General features: G+C 33.8%; 1 protein-coding gene and 1 long non-coding RNA gene across 3 annotated transcripts in view; one reads left to right on the top strand and one right to left on the bottom strand.

The window, feature by feature from the left end:
* Positions 1-20,019, top strand: part of LOC114327263 (protein bric-a-brac 2-like) — a 55,794-nt gene that overhangs the window by 13,138 nt on the left and 22,637 nt on the right. For both annotated transcript variants that reach the window (XM_028275807.2, XM_028275808.2), the window contains exons 3-4: positions 1,878-2,081; positions 6,960-7,185. In XM_028275807.2, coding sequence (XP_028131608.2) covers positions 1,878-2,081; positions 6,960-7,185 — 430 coding nt within the window. The remainder of the gene's footprint in view (positions 1-1,877; positions 2,082-6,959; positions 7,186-20,019) is intronic.
* Positions 1-20,019, bottom strand: part of LOC126887724 (uncharacterized) — a 92,575-nt gene that overhangs the window by 64,196 nt on the left and 8,360 nt on the right. The window lies entirely within an intron of this gene.

The following is a 20,019-nucleotide window of genomic DNA, read 5'->3' as shown; positions in this document are numbered from 1 at the left end:
TCTCGTACGGCGCGGTAGACGTGAAGTGGGTTCAAGGCCCAAGCAAGTTGTTATTTTTTTATTTTTTTTATAGATTTTATGATTGTAAGTATATTATTATATAATTTTTTTCAGAAAATACGTATTTAATTAAAATTTTTGGCAACAATTATTGTTCAGAAATCATTTGTGGCATTTCTCAATGTGTTTGTGTGTGTTTTATTCTTTTATTTTTTTTTAATTTTTGGTATTATTTTAATAAAATTTTTTGGAAAGTAGTAGAGAAATTGTTTAAAGTATATTGATTTCGTTGAAATCATATAATAGAAGTATAACTTCTTACGTGCGTACAAAGTACACACACATTCTTTTTTTTTCACTATAGTTGACACTAAAACGATGTATGGCATCTTTGATGGATTCTAAAGGGATATCATGCTGAATGATTTCGTTACTGACATAATAGAGAGCATCAACAATAGTTCGTAGTACTTTATTTTGGAACCTCTGCAACATGGATATGTTGGAGTTACTAGCAGTTCCCCACAGCTGGATGCCGTAGGTCCACACAGTTTTTAAGATTGTTTTGTATAATAATATTTTATTGTCTATGGAGAGTTTTGATCTGCGACCGATGAGCCAATAAATGTTTCTTAATTTGAGGCCAAGTTGCTTGCGCTTAGTGAATATGTGTTTTGTCCAAGTCAGTCGTCGATCCAGGTGCATTCCGAGGTATTTTGCGCTTTTATCAGATTGTGGAAGTTGACAATCAATAAATTGAACAGGTGGGCTCGTTTCTCTGCGGAGGGTAAACGTCACATGTGTTGATTTCACTCCATTTGCTTTAATACGCCATCTTTTTAGCCAGTTTTGGACCTTGTTTAGACTAGTTTGCAGGTTCCTAGAGGCTGATGTTGGGTCAGTGTGGGACGCCAAAATGGCTGTATCATCGGCAAATGTCGCAACAGTGGTAAGTCGTGTTGATGGCACGTCTGCAGTATACAATAAGTACAGAATCGGTCCAAGTACGCTACCTTGTGGAACTCCTGAATTTATTGGATGCAGCTCTGTATATCACTTCCATGTTATATTTGGAAGTGCCTATCTGTCAGGTATGATTTTAGAAGTTGAAACTGGGGATGGGGCAGTAGCTTCTTTAGTTTAACTTGCAATCCTTCATGCCACACCTTGTCGAAAGCCTGAGATATATCGAGGAAAGCTGCTGAACAATATCTTTTACTATTCAGGTCCTTATTGATTTGATTTACCACTCTATGAACTTGTTCTATTGTCCCGTGTTTATTGCGGAATCCGAATTGGTGATCTGGAATTATCTTCTTTTCGTCTATTATAGTTTTTAGCTTTTTAACATATAGCTTCTCAAAAACCTTGGAAAGAATTGGCAGTAGACTTACCGGTCTGTAGGAAGACAACTCTTCTGTTTTCTTCCCGGGCTTGGCTATCATAACGATCTGGGCAACTTTCCAGATGCTAGGGAATAATTTAGTCGTAGTATCGAATTAAAAATGTAAGTAATAAGTCTATAGCACTTTTCGGATAGTTCTTGAAGAATTTTTCCAGATACCAAATCGAAACCAGGAGCTTTTTTTATGTTAATTTCTTCCATAATTGTTTGTTTGACTTCTCTAATAGTGAACTTGTTATGAGGCAGGTCCATTTGGAAGGGTACATTTAGATAGTCGGTAATTTCGTGTTCTTCTTCAGCAGATAATTCTGAAGGAAAGGGCATGAAGACTTTTTTCAGATATTTGCCAAAAGTTTCAGATTTTTCTTTATCATTTCTGGCCCAGGTGTTACCATTTCTGATTGGTGGATTCGTTATTTTGTTCAGAAATATTACATTTTTTAAATGTTATTTTATTTTTATTTAATTTTAGGGTGAGGATGGATCCTCTTCCAAAGATAACAAAGCCGAATGTGACAATGACGAAGAAAATGAAATATATAATGAACTGATTGAAACAGATGTAGAACTCCCTTCCTACTCACATTCATCTCCAACACCAATGGTTCCTTCTCCAGCAATGACAAAACGAACAAAAAATTTGAGTAATGCTGGTGTGAGTGGCAAACGCTCTAAGGTGTGTATTGATTAAATTAAGAATGTAGGCGCAAAATTTCATTCCAATGCTTTTTGAATGCATTCATTTTTTTTCGAATCCTGAGAAAACTAATAAGTATTTTTGAAAAATTTAAACGCGGAATGAAAGATTACATCATTACCGAGAGTAGGAAGTTCCTGAAAACTTCTATAATGTTTATTTTAATAAGTTAGAGGGGTGAAAAAGAAGAGAAAATTGAGTGTGATGTTTAATTTCAAATAGCCCATCGTTTAAATTTTTCAAAAATATGTATTAGTTTTTCCAGGATTCGAAAAAAATGAACACCATATCCGTGGTGATATTTTTCAAATCGAACATTCGTTATCGTTGTCATACAATGCACTCAGTCGCACGGAATGTGGTGACAAGAGAGTGACAAACAAGGCCACTAAATATTTGACACAGCTTCAGGAATATTTTGAGTTGTTTATTAAATAATATTGATAGTGTATTTGTTAAATAATTGATTTAAGATGTGAAATTAATAGAATGTTATTTGTTTTTATTATTTATGGAAGATCCAAGCAAATAAAACACCAGGCTATATTCTGTGATACAAATATTTTGTTGTTAAAGATGTTCAAAATTATTTATCTAAGCGTTCCACAGTAACAATATGTTATTAAAAAAATCATTATCACTTTTTCTCTCTTCTCTATTATTCGTTTTTATTGTATCTTCTTCTTCTTTTAGCCCATTTCTATCCAACTTTGGACATAGGCCTTCCCCAAATCTTTCCAATTCCGTCTGTCCTTGGCTGCGTTTTTTCAGTTAGTTCCTGCAGCTTTTATCGTTCTTCGATCGCATCTGAGTTCTTTCTCTTCCTCTTCTTCCTGTCCACGGTCTCCAGCTTTGTATTTCAGCATTCCATCTTTTATCTTCCTGTCTCGCATTGTGGCCCGCAAATCTCCATTTTAACCTTGTTATATGTTCAGTTACATTTTTTACTTTTGTTTTCTCTCTTATCCATTTGTTTGATTTTCTGTCTTGTAGTTTTATTCCCAACATGGATTTTTCCATTTTTCTCTGAGTTCAATTTTGTTTATGTTGGCCTTTGTTAATATCCATGTTTCTGAGCCATACGTCAGAACAGTAAGGATGCACTGGTCAAATACACGGGTTTTTAGGTACTGTTGTATCTTTGTGCTTTTTAGTATCCCTCTTAACTTTCCAAATGCTGCCCACGCCAATCGGATTCTTCTCTGTACTTCAATTGTTTGGTTCTCTTTATTAGCTTTGATTATTTGACCCAGGTATATATATTCGTCAACAACCTCAATATTGACATTATTTATATTTACATTTATTTTGTCGTTTGTATTTGTCATGATTTTGGTTTTATTCATGTTCATTTTTAATCTTGTTCTTATTGTATAGCATATAAATTATTTTAATCACTGAATACAAAGTGAAAAAATAATCATATTAACTGAATTAATAATTTAAGCGATTATACAAGTAACGGTTATCCAAGAACATTCAACAGCCATCTCTAAGTTAATAATGACAGTGTCATTGTCAACTAATGTTTACATCTCCATACCAGTGAGAATTTTATTACACGTAATTTGCCGTCTAAAGAAAGAAAAAATAGGGATAGCCGTAAAATATTTGCGCCTAGGCTCTTAAATTAACTATACCGGGTGTCCACTTATATTTTCCCCCATTTTAACTGCCTATAACTTCTAAACGGCTCAAGATAGAAATATGAGGTTTTCGCTGAAATGTTTTATTTTAGTAAAAGTTTTGTCTGAATGGATTGAATTTTTTGTATCGCTTTCAAATACGAAAAAAAAAAATGGCGGATTTTTGAAAAAAACGTTGTTGACTTTTTTTTAATGGAACACCCAGTATATTTTTTTGTAAATTGAAAGAAAGGTCATTCACCTATCCAGCGATATAAAGTTTTTCAATATCGGTTGTCAAATCACTGAGTAATTAATTTTTAAAATGAGAGGTGCAACGTGGATATCACATACCTAAATAACATAACTATGCAAAATGATATTATGTTATGTGATTTCCACATTACATCTCTCATTTTAAAAGTTAATTGCTCAGTCATTTGACAACCGATTTTAAAAATTTTTATCTAACTGGATAGGTAAATTACTGTTTTTTCAAGTTACTAAAAAATATACTGGGCGTTTTAATAAAAAAAGTCAACAACGTTTTTTTTTTTCAAAAATCCGCCATTTTTATTTAAAAACGATATAAAAAATGGTCATTTACCTAAAAACTTGCAAAAACGGCCATTTACCTATCCAGCGATATAAAATTTATTAAAATCGGTTGTCAAATGACTGAGCAATTAATTTTTAAAATGAGAGATGCAATGTGGAAATCACATAACATAATATCAATTTGCTTAGTTATGTTATTGAGGTATGTGATATCCACGTTGCACCTCTCATTTTAAAAATTAATAACTCACTGATTTGACAACCGATTTTGAAAAACTTTATATCGCTGGATACGTGAATGACCTTTCTTTCAATTTACAAAAAAATATACTGGGTGTTCCATTAAAAAAAGTCAACAACGTTTTTTTTTTTCAAAAATCCGCCATTTTTTTTCGTATTTGAAAGCGATATAAAAAATTCAATCCATTCAGACAAAACTTTTACTAAAATAAAACATTTCAGCGAAAACCGCATATTTCTATCGTGAGCCGTTTAGAAGTTATAGGCAGTTAAAATGGGGGAAAATATAAGTGGACACCCGGTATTACAAAGGTTCAAAAACTATTTCCTTGAGGCATGTTTTACACTGAAATATTTTTTGTATGGGATTAAACTACAGTAATTGTATTTTGTATCTTCGCAATTTTTTTTAAGTTATACTTCTTTAGGCGCGAGTGAGAGTGAATTTTTATTATCCTGAGCGCATGCTCACACAGACAGTATGTTGTTAGTTGCTAAATCATTTAAGTTAGGTATGTATCAGCGCCAATATGGTTTAAAAAGAATATGTTAGTGTTTTTAGTAAATATATTTATTATAATTTTTGTGTCTTTGGATTTTTCTTCCTCGGGAATAAAAGTATTAAACATTTTTATATTTTTATACTTCACTTGATCTATTTGTCACCATCCATCCATCCAATGGCACTACAGCCCAAATCGAGCCTTGGCGTCCTTCAATAAGCTTCTCCAATCATTTCGATTTACCGCTGTTCTTTTCCATGAACGCGTTCCCAGGAAGTTCCTGGCATCCTCATCGACTTCGTCTTCCCATCTCTTTAGGTCTTCCAACCGGTCTTCTTCCCTGCATTCTTGCATTCAGCAATTTTCTGGGGATTCTATTCTCATGCATGCGGACCACGTGCCCTGCCCACCGTAATCTCTGTAGTTTAGTGTGTTGTGCTAGAGTTGGTTCGCTATATTGCTCGTGTATTTCTCTATTATACCTAATTCGCCAGTTGTTATTTTCCCTTATTGGGCCCAGTATCCTACGTAATACTTTTCTTTCAAACACATCTAATGCATTGGCAGATTTCTGTGTCACCACCCATGTTTCGCAGCCATAACTTACTATGGGCCTGATTATTGTTTTATATACCCGGAGTTTTGTTTTCCGGTGTACGTCTCGCGATTTGAATATGTGGCCCATCGCGAAATAGGCTTTATTTGCCAGCACAAGCCTTCTATTTATTTCCAGTTCTTCTTCACTGCTTGCAACCATATCTATTCCTAGGTACGTGAATCTATTCACTTGTTCTATATCGTCAATAAAGTGTTGTTGCGCCGGTCTATTTGATCTGGTTTGTATGAGTAGTTTTGTTTTATTTGTGTTTATTGCTAGCCCTACTGCTTCTGCACTCTGTTTCAACTCAATGTAGGTTTCTTCCGCTGCATTCATTGTTCTGCTCATTATGTTTATATCATCCGCGTATGCTGCTAATTGGGTAGATTTGTTTGTAAGTATGTTATTTCCGCTTACCGTCAACCGTCTAATTACCACCGTGTCTATTTGTCACCGTGGTTTGTAATTACGTCCGAGAAGTCGGGTACACAAAGTCCTGAGCCTCGATTTTTGACCCTTCGCTTCGTTATCGAACGTATTCGCTACGTATACTAAACAGATACGAAGCGAATACGTTTGATAACGAAGCGAAGAGTCAAAAATCGAGATCCTGATGGGTTATTGGTAGAGCATTCGACTACAGATCGCGGAGGTCCCGGGTTCAAATCCTGATACGGACGATTCTTTTTTCTTTTTTTTTTTTTTAATTTTTGATATTGTTTTAATAAAATTTTTTTGAAAGTGGTAATATCAAAATTAGTTTAATAATTAAATAAAATACAAATAAACTGTTTTAAGTATATTTATTTCGTTGAAATCATATAATAGAAGTATAACTTCTTACGGGCGTACAAAGTACACACACACATTCTTTTTTAATGATTTATTTCTAAGCGGGAGGTGAAGGTACTGGGACAATCCCACTACACTGGCCAATGTCTGCTGAATCTCTGCAGTACCGTGCTGAATGTCAAAGAGTTTTTTTTATGTGTAGGAAAGGATCTGCCAATCGGCAATCGCTAGCCGATATCGAGTCAAAACTCAGTTACTCATTTTAAATTACTATGGTCGAAACAGAAGAAACGATTTAAGAAAAAATAACTCATTTTTCAATATACACAACAATTATTTTGCTTATTTTTGAGACGCAAATCACTTTGGACTGAGTAAATAAACATTAAATTTTGTTTATTCTCGTTAAGATTCTTAGATTCAATTCGAATGTTTATAAAAAACTCTCTTTCGGATATTTGAAATACGTCAATTAAAACCTTATACAGAATGGAACAAAAAAATGCTACTGTACCATTTAAAACATGATTCTTGTTTACAGATAGAAAATCAACAATCTCCGATAAAATCTTCCGACTTCGAGCCAGTTCAACCAAAATGTGAATTGAATACTAGTCAACTGCAATCAACCAATGACAATTCCAATATACTCAATGCTGTGAAACCTGAATTGGACGATATCAAAGAACCGATCAACTTGAAAACGTGGGATAATCATTTGAACACATCCTCGGGTTCAGATTATTTAAATTCTTCAGCAGAACAAGGTAAGTCGATGAATTAAAATGTCTATACTGCTTGAAAAGACGATGTATCTTCTTGATTTTGCAAAGCTTGCACTTTTATGAAATACATATTGTTAAACTAGTCAAATTTTATTTTAGTACATTATCAAACACAAATTGTTTATTTTTAAAAATTGCGTTATAAATTGAATTTCCATTCATATCTCCTTCATTCCAGGAATTACGCATTTGGTACCTTTCTTTCATCATTCTTCGCCCTATCTTTTCAAGGACTACACTTCTTTAGTTTTGTTTTTATTTTTTTATTTGTTTAATTAGTCAATTCTCAGTCATTAAGTTTTTAAGTCATTAAGAAGGAATTAATAGACCCCAAAACTCATCAAAAGTATGCATGGATTGACTATCTTATGGCTGTATGGCACTATGAATTTTCTTGTATCATTTCTGATATCGCTTCTGATATGTCAAAAAACGCATAGTGTCATACACAGATACAAGAAACGATATCAGAAACGATACAAGAATTTGTGTCAGACACAGATTCTTGTACAAGAACTGCGCCAATTTCTGCGCAAAGAGCAAAAACGTAAAACCTGCTGGTAAAACATCTAAATGTCATAATGGCGGCTGAAAATGGGATCATATGATTTATGTCTTTATGAATTTATTTGTGTTTTTTTAGATATTATTTATAAATCTTTTATTGATACTTAATATATGGACTACTGGGACTACTAATAACCATATATTTAGCTCCTAGTAAAGCTCAAACTATAACTTCGGCTTTCATTGTGTTGCATAATTTTTTAATAGAGGAAAATACAATAGTTCCTAATTTGGAACAAACTGAAGATAATTCTAATGCAAATATTTTATCAGAAATATAAAAGCAAAATAAAAACACAAATAATCAACCTCAAACAGTCAACGTGAAAATTCTGGTTAACATTAAAATGTTAAACGTTAACATTATAAGTTTTTAAAAGTTTATAAATTTTATAAAATCCTTAAAATCAGCTGCAGACGCAGTACTACCATACACTGTGACAATACCAATGTAACGTGACACTGGATGGCAAACAAAATTGCGACCAATCACGTGCCAAATTACATACAATTTTCGATACAAGAACTTGCATAGTGTCATACAGGGCACAAATGTACGTACAAGAAAATGTATATAATTTTCTAATGTTGTTCTGAAGCTATTTTCTTGTGGCATTTTTATAATCAAGTATATTCAAATGGGAAATAAGCCACAATTTTACCTAAAAATGATTTTATTAACGTTTCGACGCCCAAGTCGGGTGTCGTTGTCAAAATACAAAATAATATTAAATAAACAAAAATGTTGTTGCTTAGTAAAAAATTCTTCTAATAATTTATTTAATCTGACTCATTTATATCGGCAATTCAGACACGTATTATACATTTTAAAGTAGACGACTTTAAAAATGATATTGCCAATATTGATGAGTTGCGTTCCTGGGACGACTTTACTAAAAGATAGTTCATTCGATTACATGAAATCAATCCCAACTCAAGAATAGCCGCCACAAAAAATCATAGCATGTGATCTGTCTTTAAAAAGACAACCAAATGCAACGGTGGTACTGAAATTCTCGCGTTAGAGATTCCATAGTAAATCACGAGGGAAAACTAGGAAAAACCTCGTGATACTATCCCGACATCGCAAGTATTTGGGTTTACATTTAGTTTACTCTCAAAACTAATACCAAATTCTGACTTGATATTTTAAATTTTAAATAATACTAAAATACTAAATATGTACTAGAGAAACTTAAAACAATAGGAAATAAATTCAACAAATCCACAACATTCAAAACAACAAACACATTGAGATCTATTCTATCTAAAACTAAACCTAACAGTGAACAAGAAAGAACAAAGAATTGTATTTATAAAATACCTTGTGGATGCGAACAATTTTATATAGGTGAAACGTCAAGACCATTAGACGTTAGAGTAAATGAACATCAGTCTTATATAAAAAATAGAGAATTTGATAGATCTCAAATATGTCAACACGCATGGGATAATGAACATAGAGTTCAGTGGAGAGATTCAAGTATAGTCCTAAAAGAAGCAGATAGTAAAAAGAGAAAAATAAAAGAAGCAGCTCTAATTATGCTAAATGAAACCAATTGTGTCGCAAATTCCTCGGTAGAATGCAGTAGGATGTGGTTACCCATACTAAAGGAGGAAGTCAATAGAAAGAAAATACCACAATTAGTAAATCAGTAACATATCGAGTTAGTACATATTTAGTATTTTAGTATTATTTAAAATTTAAAATATCAAGTCAGAATTTGGTATTAGTTTTGAGAGTAAACTAAATGTAAACCCAAATACTTGCGATGTCGGGATAGTATCACGAGGTTTTTCCTGGTTTTCACTCGTGATTTACTATGGAATCTCTAACGCGAGAATTTCAGTACCACCGTTGCATTTGGTTGTCTTTTTAAAGACAGATCACATGCTATGATTTTTTGTGGCGGCTATTCTTGAGTTGGGATTGATTTCATGTAATCGAATGAACTATCTTTTAGTAAAGTCGTCCCAGGAACGCAACTCATCAATATTGGCAATATCATTTTTAAAGTCGTCTACTTTAAAATGTATAATACGTGTCTGAATTGCCGATATAAATGAGTCAGATTAAATAAATTATTAGAAGAATTTTTTACTAAGCAACAACATTTTTGTTTATTTAATATTATTTTGTATTTTGGCAACGACACCCGACTTGGGCATCGAAACGTTAATAAAATCATTTTTAGGTAAAATTGTGGCTTATTTCCCATTTGAATATACTTGATAATTTTCTAATATCAGAAACGATATTAGAAATGATACAAGAAAATGCATAGTGTCATACAGCCTTAAAGAAGTTATATACAGAGAGACAACAAGTGACGTTAGAGCCACAAACACCTGAAATTACCATAAACGGAGAAGTTCACATAAGCAAGCATGAACTACAAAGACAACTTGAAAAACTAAAGAACAGAAAAGCTGTTGGTAGAGATTGAATACGAAATTATTTATAAGACTATCAGATAGAATAAAATACCAGAATAAATAACCAGAAAACTACAAAGGTTTCAGTTTGCTAAATGCTACCCTAAAACTTTAAAACTAAAATTTAGCAACAAAAAAAATCAGCTCAGAAACTTATAGTACTGTAGCCAGGGGATACAACGGCCTTAATGAAGACGACCAATATCCACTTAGTCTGTTGGGAGAAAGGCTTGTTGTTAGCCCGACTGCGAACTATTTGGGAGTACTGTTCACCAGGACTCTTAACTGGAACGCAGATCTAAAGGCAACTTTAGATAGGGTAAGGAACAGGGCCAGACTTCTCAACCCTCTCTCTGGAAAAATTGGCAAGACACACAAGAAGACTCTCATTCACACTTACAAGACCTTTATTCGACCCGTCATGGAGTACAAATCATGCATCTACTCTCTTTGCGCTAGAGCAAAACAAGAGAGGTTGCTGGGGGCATAACGTAGAATCTTGCGTAGATGCAACTATGAGCACTGGCGATACCCCTCAAACGAAATCCATAACATCTCAAACATCCCCAAAATCACCGAGAGAATAAACTCTCTGAACAGGAACTTCACAATCAAAGTAATCAACGGCCCCCCCTCCGACACACAAGAATCTCTCAAATGTTCCTGTTCATCTTCCGGCCACGTACTCTGCCGAACGCCCAAACGCAAAAAGATTCATTTACCGTCTGCTCTAATGCAAACATGCATTGACGAACTCCCGACAGAGTACGAAAACATCCTCGAGGCTACTCCGTTAGCCTTCCGTACCCACCTATAACATATCCTCTTCCCTACCCCGAACAGGGAGAAGTTGGTTTTTTGCGGTTTCCCAACTTCATTGCACAATTATACCTGTTCGTCCCAAGAAAATAGCCGCAACTATTTTCTCCACTCGAACGCTCACTGTCCACGCTTCGCTCAAAAGCCACCTCCTGACCGCCCACGAGGGACGCAGGTTCGCCTGCGTAGTACAATGGTTTCTAGGGAGACTGGTCGAGAGCGAAGCACGGACAGTACACGTAAATGTCTATGGAACCAACAACAATCCATCAAAACCTTCTTCTCTGTTGACTTCTGGCCTTCTGGACACCACCGTCCGGCATAACCAAGGAAAAACACCAGGACACGACACTTGCCCCAGTGTGTTTTTCGGACTGTTTGCTTTTACTGCCACACAATACATTCACTACAAACCCTGAAGAGGACAAAATCCTAAACGGGGACGCACATTGAACGCATTTCTTCTTAGCAATTATCTAGACAAGCAAATCAAACAATGTGGCATGGCATGGGTACAACGGCCTCCTTTATTTAGATGGACTTACCCTAGTTTTTTATGTATTTTGACCCGTAGAATACGAATTTTTTGGGTAACAGTTGATCCGGATGTCGACAAGATTGTTATGAACAAAAAACTTGAAAAATTACAAACAAGCGATTTTGCACAAAACAAACCATTTTTTTTATATCTTGGGTCACTCTATGCAATTTCTTGTGTGTTTTATTTATATTTTATGCCGAGAGAGAAACGTGAAAGTGTGACTTTTCTTATTAATTTATTTGACAACTTCTTAAAAACAATATACTAATCGTAAAACTAAACTATATATGGTTTCCCACAACAACGTATCATATCTAGTGTATATATTAGATTCTAGTGTCCCAACATTCTCCGGACCCAGGAATCAGGCGGGAGTGAATCTATGTGGAGTCTTCAATGTTCTTCCATACCTTGACTTTTTACCCTTTTCTGACTTATCTTGTTCTGTTGATTCTTCTTTGTCTTTTCTTAAATTTTCTTGAATATCATTGATAGGTAGTTCAACTCTATATAGTTGTAGACATGGACGAACCAATACACCATTTTTTGTCTTTACTTTTGCGACCCTTTGGATGCCATCTTGCCCAGAATATACTTCAATGATTTTGCCCATGGGCCAGTTTATTCTTTTGACGTTGTCGGAACCAACCATTACTACATCACCAACCTTCACTAGATAATTTACTAGTTCCGCAAGGTATTCTTTCCTAAATTTTAAGCAACTCATAAGGTAGCGTGGATTCAACAAGTGGCAAAAGCATCGCTGCATACTTGTCGCTAGTAACACCTAGTGCTCCCAAAGCCCTAAGCTGAGTCTCCAACCTATCATACAAAGTAGATAAAGCCATACCTGGGTCCTCCTTTGAGGTTTGTTGATTTAGAATTAAATTTAATAACTCCCTAACGTATACCTCAATTAAAATTTCGTCCCTTGCGAATCTATTTTTCAGTTGGTCAATGGCTATTTTATAATTTTCAGCGGAAGGTGGGAAGCTTTCGACAAGGCTTCTGGCTGGCGTGCCATCTTCTGTTGATTGGATCAGGTATTGGAACTTGTCTTCGTTTGGAAGGTCTGCGTCTTCATCGATTTTTCTAAACTGGCCCCAAAAATTTATCCAATTTTTGACATTTCCATCATATTTCTTTATTTCAAGTTTTGGCAGATGTAAATTTTTGACAGGTTTTTCATTTTTTGTACCTTTATTTTCTTGATCTTTCAAAGTTTTTAAATTTTTGATCAAGTATTCACATTCTATTCTAAATTTTCCTACCTCGTCACGAAAGTTTTCTTCATCATTTAATTCCTTGCTAATAGTTTCCGGGTGCCGTGGCAGTTAGTAGGCATTCGCATCGGGTAAAATTTTTTGGAAAATATGAAAATATACATTGTTTTAAGCTATTTTCCCGAAAAAAATTTGCGGATTACTCATTCATTTAAATAAAAATCAACTTTAAAAATTGGTTTCTTCCATACATAACCTTACTAATTTCAGACATATTTTCCCCAAATAGAAGTGTATATTTTATATTTGTAGGTACTGACCTTTTATTTATATCTTATTAATCCATATTAGTGCGGTATAATTCATTATTTTTATTAGAATACTGGATTATATTGAAAATATTATAATCCAACAAAATTTTAAATTCTCTCTGTCAACATTTTTGCAATCAAGTAATCAAATTCACAACACAAAATCACAAAATGTTTATGACATTTAGATCGACATTCGACAAGGACTGTGCTAGGTTGCCAATTTTTATCGTAAGGTTTTCTGTTTCAAATATTTGATGTAATTTAAAATTTTAAATAAATCAAAATATCTTTGGAATTTGAAAATTTGTCAAAACAAGATTAGTTGTCATTCACGTTTAGTATCGAAAAATGGATGTAACTTCTTATTTTGATATTAATAATATCACACAAAAAAGCGATTTAGAATTAATCCAACATTTGCAAAGTGTTTGATTAATTAAAAAACAGTTTAAGTGCAAAGAAAGACAGTGTCGCCGTTTATGTACGGTGAGGTCAATGGAGAGATACAAATTAAACTATGTTTATTAGGGTGGGTTGTGATTGCGCGCAGCGGTCAAATACCTCCTGCGGTTCTCTCACTCTGTTACCCGTAAGTTAGGTTTGGACCGAAGGGTTAGGTCTTCCTCCTTTCTGACCGCTGCGCGCAATTGCAGTCTGCCCGTTTATTAATTGTAAACTGCCATTTATTATGTAAACTGCCATTACCATTTGCCAGCTGCCAATGTCAACAAAAAAAGAAGAAAATGTCATTGTCAGCTGTCAATGTCAAAAAAAAGAAAAAAATATCACTGTCAGCTGTCAATGTCAACAAAAAAAAAAGAAGAAACTATCGTTACCATTTGTCAGCTGTCAATGTCAACAAAAAAAGAAGAAAATGTCATTGTCAGCTGTCAATGTTAACAAAAGAGAAAAAAATGTCATTGTCAGCTGTCAATGTCAACAAAAAAGAAGAAAATGTCAATGTCAACAAAAAAAGAAGAAACTGTCATTACCATTTGTCAGCTGTCAATGTCAACAAAAAACGAAGAAACTGTCATTACCATTTGTCAGTTGTCAATGTCAACAAAAAACGAAGAAACTGCCATTATCATTTGTCAGCTGTCAATGTCAACAAAAAAAGAAGAAAATGTCATTGTCAGCTGTCAATGTCAACAAAAAAACTGTCATTGTCAGCTGTCAGTGTTAACAAAAAAATGTCACTGTCAATGTCGACAAAAAAAAGAAGAAACTGTCATTACCATTTGTCAGCTGTCAATGTCAACAAAAAAACGAAAGAACTGTCAGTACCATTTGTCAGCTGTCAATGTCAACAAAAAAAGAAGAAAATGCCATTGTCAGATGTCAATGTCAACAAAAAAAACTATCCTTGCCAGCTGTCAATGTCAACAAAAAAAGAAGAAAATGTCACTGTCAGCTGTCAATGTCAACAAAAAAAAAGAAGAAACTGTCATTACCTTTTGTTAAATATTATAAATGTCATTGTCAGCTGTCAATGTTAACAAAAAAATAAGAAAATGTCATTGTCAGCTGTCAATTTGTAACAAAACAATAAACGCCAACAAAGTTGAAGAAAACTGTATTGTTAAATTTGAATTGTTTAATTACTACATAGTAGGTGGCACTAGCAATAAATATAAAAATTATGTCACACATTAAAAATCCCTAGATTTCAAAGATAAATCGAGAAAAATCCCTCCTGTACCGATGCCCGTACGGTCCAGGTTTGGTTAGGTTAGGTCCATTTCCCCACAAAAATGCGTCAAAATTTGTTACTTGTAAAACTAAAAATTTTTATAGATTTGGCAACATCCAGCAACGTCACATGTAATTATCAATATGGCGGTCTAAAAAAGTGTATAAAATCCAATTTTCAAAGTCTTTTATTATGAAAACTAATGGATAATCCGCAAAATTTTTTTTTGAGAATAGCTTAAAATAATGTATATTTTCGTATTTTCCAAAAAATTTCTCTCATAGCGGATGCCTACTAACGGCCACGGCACCTAGTTTCCGTGCTGGTTTCTTCTGCAAATAGAATGTCTTTTATGCTGTTGTCTAGAAGAAATACTCGCTCTGCTTTATCATCAACTTGTTGCAGGAGTCTTTGTATTGTCTTCTCGTCACTGGGATTCACCTCTTCAATTTCTTTAAAAACTTTTTTCAGGGATCCTTTTATTGTTTCCCTCTCTAGCTTTAGGTTCTGCATGTTTTACAATTAACCAGGGATGCCAATAATGTAATTTCTTGTGTGTTTTATTTATATTTTATGCCGAGAGAGAAACGTGAAAGTGTGACTTTTCTTATTAATTTATTTGACAACTTCTTAAAAACAATATACTAATCGTAAAACTAAACTATATATGGTTTCCCACAACAACGTATCATATCTAGTGTATATATTAGATTCTAGTGTCCCAACACTCTAAGCAAAAAATGTCCTTAAATGTTTTTTCGTAGGATGCATAGTTTAACGCGGTTGAACTTTCAAAAAATCGAAAAATTACAATTTTTGAAGCGGAATAACTTTTGATTAAAAAATAAAATAGCAATTCTGTTTACAGCATTTAAAAGTTCAAGTCAAATACCATTTTTGATTATTTGCCTTGCTAAAAATTATCTTGTTTATTGTGAAACAAAGCTATAAAAAATAGAGTTTGAGCGTTTTGACGCGTGCCCAATGCGTGCTGTTTACAGGCGCTTGCACTTGTACCTTCCTACTCGTTCGATTTTAAATGAGAGATGCATTGAAAACATCACTCAAGCACTATTTGTTTAGAGCTTTGTTTAACAATAAAAAAAACTAATTTTTAGCAATGCAAATAATCAAAATCGGTATAAATTGGTTTAAACTTTCAAATGCTGCAAGCAGAATTGCTATTTTATTTTTTAATCAAAAGTTATTGGGGTTCATCAAGGTTTAACCAAAACCAGGTGGGGGAGACATGGAAAAATCGAAAAAGAAAATTATACAGTATGGTATGCTGGAGAAGAAAAACAAGGATATGGAGGAACTGCTTTTATTGTGTTAGGGGAAATGAGGCATAAAGTTATGGAATTTAAACCCATAAGTCAAAGATTATCATACATAAGAGTAAACAGCAAACCGAACAAGTTGTCCATAATAAATGTCTATGCACCCACAGAAAACAGTGATGACTTAATAAAACAACAGTTCTATGAAACACTAGAAGAAAATGCCGAAAAAATCCCGGGAGAAGATATATTAATTATTATAGGCGATTTCAACGCACAAATAGGTAAAGAAAAATGCTTTAGGGAGGTTGCAGGGGAAAACTCATTACATAGCACAACAAACAATAATGGAGAAAGATTATGTAATTTAGCAGCGGCATTAAACATGGACATAAGTAGCACGAGATATAAACACAAAAACATACACAAGATAACATGGATGAGACCAGGCAGTCTGGAGGGGAATCAAATAGACCATGTACTTATTAAAAAGTCACACAAACAGTCGATAAATGACGTGAGATCTCACAGAGGGGCAAACATCGATTCGGACCATATGCTAGTGATTGCAAAATGTAAAATAAAAACAACAAAGAATGAAAGACGAAAAGAACAGGGAAGATGGGACGTAGATAAATTGAAAGATAAAGGAGTAAAAAGATTTGTAAAAGCAGTAAATGTAGAGATGCAGTTCAAGGAGGAACAAGAAATGGAGGAGCAGTGGAAAAAAATCAAACAAGGAATAAACACTGCAGCAGAGAAAGTAGTTGGAAAAATGCAAAAAGAAAGAAGAAACAATTGGTTTGACGAAGAGTGCAAACTAGCAGTGGACGAAAAGAATAAAACAAGATTGAAATGGCTAAGCACAGGTAAAGAAGAGGAACGAGAAAAATACCAAGATCAAAGGAAAAAGACAAAGAAATTGTTTAAATCAAAGAAAAATAAAAAAGTAGACGAAATTATGAACGAGATCGAAACAGAAAATAAGAGACACAATTCAAAACCACTGTACCAATACTTAAAGCTAGGTAGTAGAAAACGGACAGCTAATGTAACCATAGAAGCAGAAACATGGCAGAAGTATTTCGAAGAAATGTATCAAGAAACGGATGTAGAAGAAGAAAGAGAAACAATAATGAACCCGGAACAAGGTGAAGAAGAAGAATTGACCTATACAGAAGTAAAAGATACAATATGCAAACTGAAAAACGGGAAAACAGCGGGAGACGACGGAATATGTGCAGAACTTATAAAATACGGGGGTGAAGCACTATACAGAAAGATTTATGAACTAATACAGAATATATGGAATAAGGAAACAATGCCCGAATAATGGAAGAAAGGAATTATTGTGACAATCCCAAAACAAGGAGACCACAGGATATGTAAAAACTACCGAGCAATTAATTTACTGAATGTAACATATAAAGTACTGACTGGTATAATTAGAGACAGACTAACAATATACACAGAACAAAGCATAGGAGACTACCAGTACGGTTTCAGAAAAGGAAGATCCACGATAGATGCTATCCATACACTAAAACAAGCGATAGAGAAAACATACGAGTACGACGGAGAAGCACATATACTTTTTCTAGACTTTAAACAGGCTTTTGACAAACTAAGTAGAAGAAAAATGATCCAAGACTTACAAGAGTGCAAAATACCAAATAAAATTATAAGAATGATAGAAATGACAATGCGAGATTCCCAAGCAACAATAGACACCGGAAGAGAGAGAACAGAAATAATAAAAATTAAAAATGGAGTAAGACAAGGAGATGCGCTCTCAACTGTACTATTTATTCTATCATTAGATAAGATAATAAAAAAGTTGTCAAACGCAGGAACTATAAATAAAAATACAGTACAAATAATTGGATATGCGGACGATATAACCATAGTAGCAACAGATAAAAAGGCATTAAAGAAAACCTTTCAAGAAATAGAAAACGAATCCAAACTAAGAGGACTGGAAATAAATGAAAATAAAACAAAATACATGAATGTAAGTAAAAAAAAGAAGACGCAACTGACAGAAATGACAATAGACGCACACAGCTTCGAAGAGGTTGAAACATTCAAATATTTGGGAGTATTAGTCAACAGAAGAAATGAAAGTGTAGATATGAAAAGAAGAATTCAAGCAGGAAACAAAGCATTCTACAGAAATAAAAAAATTTTCAAAGATAAGAAGATAAGCCGAAATACAAAAATGAAAATCTACAAAACGACCATAAGACCAATAGTGCTATACGCTTTGGAGACATTCACATTAACAGCAAGAGAAGAAGAGCAGCTGAAAGTTTTTGAGAGAAAAATTCTGGGACCAAAGAGGGAAAACGAAGAGGATGCAAGGCAATGGATGAACCACGAAATACAAGAATGGATGGGTCAAGAGAACATAGTAAGAGCAACAAAAGCACAGAGAATTAGATGGTATGGACACATAATGAGAAGAGAGAAGAACAATCCGTTAAGAGTTATAACCGAATGGATACCACCAGGTACAAGAACCAGAGGCAGGCCTAAACTCAGATGGAGACAACAAGTGGAAGAAGACTTAAGAAGTATGGAAATTAGAAATATAGGAAGCAAAATCAGAGAGAGAGAAGAATGGAGAAAGGTAGTGGAAACAGCGAAGTCACACCAGCAATTGTAAAACCAAAGTCAGAATGGGATGATCCCCCACAAAAAGGATCTTCAAGTGAAAACAGCTTCAGCTTCCTCGGGAGCGTACAGCTTGTATATATTGGGGTTCAAAAATTGCAATTATTCGATTTTTTGAAAGGTCAACTGCATTTATCTCGAAAACTATGCATCTTACGAAAAAACTTGCAATAACATTTTTTACTTAGAATGACCCAAAAAATACAAAAAAAATGTTTTTTTCAAAAAATCGTCTTTTAAATTTTTTGTTTATAACAGCTTATCGACATCCGGACCAACTGTTACCAAAAAAATTCGTGTTCCACGGGTCAAAATACATAAAAAAACTTGGGTAAGTAAATCTAAATAAAGGAGACCGTTGTACCCCCCTGGCGACAGCAATTTTAGCAGATCAGAACAAATTATTTATTTTGCTGTAAATGTCTAAAATATATAGAATACCCTGTAAATCTAATTCTTTACTATTTATTTCCACGTAATAATGTGGATACAATATAATAATCAAGAAGATACATAATAGATACTATATAGCTAAATTTAACCTGTTAATTTTGTACATATATTTTATTTGTTATTTGACGAGCATTTTACGTTTTTACTAAATCATTTTTTGCGTTGTTAATTTTTTTTCGCATTGCTGTGATTTTGTGTTGTTTATATTTTTAAAGTTTTTTGCATGGTAAGTAGACAGTCTAATATAGCATCCCCTTAACATTTTTAAGTGTATCATACTAATAATTTTCTAGCGATATTTCGAAGTTTTATTTACAGAAGGATGTTCGAGGAGACTGGCTAAACCAACTTAGCGTGTTAGATCAAGAATCATGGACCTATACATTTTATTTCAGAGTAAATATATTAAACAATTACATGTGAGAAAAGTTCGTAATACAGACATATTACATGTGAACAGGCAGATAGATCGTCATGTTATAAAACTATTCACACTATTTAGCTCTAAAACTGTTGACTTGTGGCATGTTTAAATTAAATGTTATGTTTATATGGGATTAGCCACAGTTCGGTTGTAATGACAATTACATATACCTAAAAAATACTTGACGTTTCGATTGCCACTCCAGAAATCATTATCAAAAAATTAAGAGAAATTTGTTGGGAAGGTGTGAATAACCGCCAATTGTTGTATAGAGATATTAAGGTTCGAATGTACTTTGCTTATGATGGTTGTAGGCGACACCCAGCTGTGGCTGGAAAGATACGAGGATGGATGTTTCACGCACTGTGATATATCAAATTCTGATTATTATGT

The sequence above is a fragment of the Diabrotica virgifera genome, chromosome 7, assembly GCF_917563875.1.
Source record: "Diabrotica virgifera virgifera chromosome 7, PGI_DIABVI_V3a".
In the NCBI taxonomy this organism is placed as follows: Eukaryota; Metazoa; Arthropoda; class Insecta; order Coleoptera; family Chrysomelidae; genus Diabrotica; species Diabrotica virgifera.
This window is presented reverse-complemented; position numbering and strand designations above follow the sequence as displayed.